Here is a 3,488-nt window from a genome sequence, read left to right on the forward strand (position 1 = left end):
TTGTTATTAACTTGGAAAAACATAAGGGGTTATGATCGGCCCAGGCATTTTATAAAATTTGAATATCCATTAATTCATTTATTTATTTGTGACCATGATCTATGTAGAAAGGAGAAAAGGTTATATTGCTTATGATCTGGATTGTGGTAGTGCCAAATATCTCTTAAGTTAAGTTCAATTTTCATTTATTCAAATGTTGCTTTCCCATATTTCGAATATCTTTTTATGAAGATTAGCAAAGAAGGCAGGTTGATTGATCGATGGAGCATATATAACCGCTATCATAATATTTTTATTTCCATTAATAATTTGCACAATCACTATTCTCCTGTCTTCACCATTATATAATCTCTGCTTGATGTAGAGAGCTATACTTTTTTCTTTAAACTGCAGTGGATGTTTTAAAAAATTCATTCAACTACAAGCAACTTCTACAGTGCTCTACAATATAATAATGGTCTTATGGTTTTATATTTATTCTGGCTGTAACCTGCTGCTTTGTGTTCAGGTCTGGCCTCAGAATGATAATGTAACACTTAGGGATGAAGATGCAACCCAACAGACCAGCACCGGATGCCAAGATGGAGAAGACCTGAACAGCTACCATGTATTTCCCTATGGTGCTCAGGTAGGTAGGCACAAAAGTCACCCACACACTACAGAACATCAGCATGCTGAAGGTAATCAGCTTGGCTTCATTGAAGGTCCCAGGGAGATTCCTGGCCAGGAAAGCCACCGTGAAGCAGATGACAGCCAAAATGCCCATGTAACCGAGGGTGGTGTAGAACATGACTACAGAGTCTTCACTGCATTGAAAATTGATCACTCCAGACTGGGAGTGGAAATCATAGTCAGGGAATGAGGGAGAAACTCTAAGCCAGATGGCGCAAATGATAATTTGGATAGAAGAAGAAGAAAGGATGATGGAGTTGGCCAAGTTCTTCCCCAACCATCTCTTTGCTTGGTTTCCTGGTTTTGTGGCCAGAAAAGCCAGCACCACTGTGATCGTTTTGGCCAAGAGAGAAGAAATGGCAACTGAAAAGATGATGCTGAAAACCATTTGTTGGAGAAGGCAGGTGACTTTCCTTGGTTGACCAATGAAGAGAAGAGGAGACAAGAAGCAAAGCAGGAGGGAGACCAGGAGGATATAGGAAAGGTCTCGGTTATTGGCTTTGACAATGGGTGTTTCTCGCCATTTAATGAATATGATTAAAACAAAGCATGTAGTTAGAAACAAAAGCAGGACACAGGAGACCAGGATGATGCCCAGAGGTTCTTTATAGGACAAAAAGGTTAGAACTTTGGGGATGCATTGGATTCTCTTCTCATTTGGATATTGATTATCTGGACACATGGTGCATTTTTTCATATCTGAGAAAAACAAAAGGATTATTTTGTTTAACAATCTGTTCTTTCATATTTCACATGTTCTTGAGATAGCTGATGCCAGAAACATTTATAAGATGTATTTCTCAACCCCAAAAGAAAATAAGTATTTTTTTAAAAGAAAATTGTTAGATAAGATCTATAGATTTGATAGACACACTGGAAAAGAGACTAACACTCAGAAAGATGGAGGGCAAAAGAAGAAGGGGGTAGCAAAGAATGAGGTGGCTGAAAGGAGTCACTGAAGCAGTCAGCGTGAGCTTAAATGAACTCTGGGGGATGGTAGAGGACAGGGAGGCCTAGAGGAAAGTTGTTAATGGGCTTATGATAAGTTGGATTTGACTTCTCAACTAACAATAGTAATATAGATTTGAGGGAAGTCCTGAGACTGGCAGGACTTCCAGTGGAATGCCCAGAACCATCAGAAGAACCCATATTACTAGAAATAATTTATCATTTAATCTATGGATCATTTAATCTTTATCATAATTCCAGAAATCTGGCAGATAACAAGTCTTAACATACCAGATACAGACGATGCTCATCCTATCAAATTTAGTTTATTTAATGTTTACTGCTTATGGCTTGAAAAATTTCTACTTTCCTACAAGAAAAAAAGCAAACTTAATTACTTTGAAGCTAATTTACTCAAGTTGCCTGTATTAGTGAAGGTTATGTTAAATGAACAGATTTGTTTGTTTGTTTGTTTGTTTACTTGCTTGTTTGCTTATTTATTTATTGGATTATTTATTGGAAACCTTCCAATGCCCAGCTGATCCCTCCCAGGAGTGACGAAACCCCTGAAGCCTTGGAGCTCCTCCACCACCCCTGCGGAGCCCCTGCGCCCAGCTGATCCCCCCAAGAGTGGTGAGACCTCCGGAGCCCTCAGAGCCCTTCCGCAAGCTCTCCAGAGTCCCAACACCCAACTGATCCCCCCCCCCAAGAGTGGCAAGACCAGGTGGCTTCCCTGGGTACCTCCAGATCAAGCCCTGAAGAGCCCAGACGCCCAGATGATCCCTCCACAGAGCAACGAGGGCATCTGGTCTCCCACTGAGCCCCCGGATCAAGCCTTCTCAGAGCCCCAATGCCCAGTCAACTACCCCCCTCAATGCACCAAGGGATTCCCCTCCAGCCCCAACATGACTTGTATAGACCCCAGGGTGCTGACTGGTCACCATTAGAAGCAAACAAACCACAAGGCCGACCAAGGACAAAAGAGATCAGTGACCAGAACCTGGTAGAACCAACTAGAAACCCCCAACCCCTACGTAAACGTATCCTGAACTCACCAGCGCCCCCCCAACCAAGCTACACACATACACTTCCTCCTAGAGGAAAGTGGTAGAAGAAGGAAAAAGAAAAAAAAGAAAAGAAAAGAAACAAGCAACAAATAACAACTACAGTATTTCAAAACAACTAACAACAAATATAGGGTTTGGAGTCATCCACGAACAGTTTTCCTAACCTCACCTCCACGACCATGCCGTGCAGGAAAAAAAAACAAGTAACCCAAGTGACTGTTTCTGATAACATCTGTGTTATATGCAACACCAATATAAATACACAAGAAGGATTTACAAAATGCCATTCCTGCAAAAAAATCAGCTAATCACACCTGCCTCAGCATCAACAGACATGTCGCCACTTTTCTTCAAGACAATCCCTCATTCTACTACTTCTGCCCATCCTGTACTCCTAAACCAGACCCCTTTGACAATTTTTCTGATGTAATCTTTACTGCAGTCTCTAAATCCCAAAAATCATACACTGAAAGCATGGAACCACAGATCGCCGCCATTGAAAAAAATATCCAAAAACTGATAAACACTAAAACACCAAAACATGTACCCTGCACCATCCTGCCACCACCTCTCAACACCCAGTCCAGGCCTCCAAAACCTCTATCCCCAAACCCTACCACTGACATCTCCACCCTGGTACAAGATGCCATGGAATGGACATAAAAACACCATAACGCTGTACTTTTTGGCCTAGAGGAAAATGGGGAAACCGATCTATCTAATATACGTAACATCATCCACAACCACCATCCTCATTTAATTGCTCCTGATGATATCTTAGAGGTCTCTAGAAGAGACCCT

General features: G+C 41.6%; 1 protein-coding gene across 1 annotated transcript; it reads right to left on the minus strand.

The window, feature by feature from the left end:
• Positions 1-460: 460 nt before the first annotated feature.
• LOC139159078 (vomeronasal type-2 receptor 26-like) lies at positions 461-3,023 on the minus strand. The gene is made up of 2 exons (XM_070736442.1): positions 3,002-3,023; positions 461-1,371 (listed from the first exon to the last, which is right to left on the minus strand). The coding sequence occupies exons 1-2, from the start codon at positions 3,021-3,023 to the stop codon at positions 461-463; spliced, it is 933 nt and encodes a 310-aa protein (XP_070592543.1).
• Positions 3,024-3,488: the final 465 nt, after the last annotated feature.

This window comes from Erythrolamprus reginae, chromosome 2, assembly GCF_031021105.1.
Source record: "Erythrolamprus reginae isolate rEryReg1 chromosome 2, rEryReg1.hap1, whole genome shotgun sequence".
In the NCBI taxonomy this organism is placed as follows: Eukaryota; Metazoa; Chordata; class Lepidosauria; order Squamata; family Dipsadidae; genus Erythrolamprus; species Erythrolamprus reginae.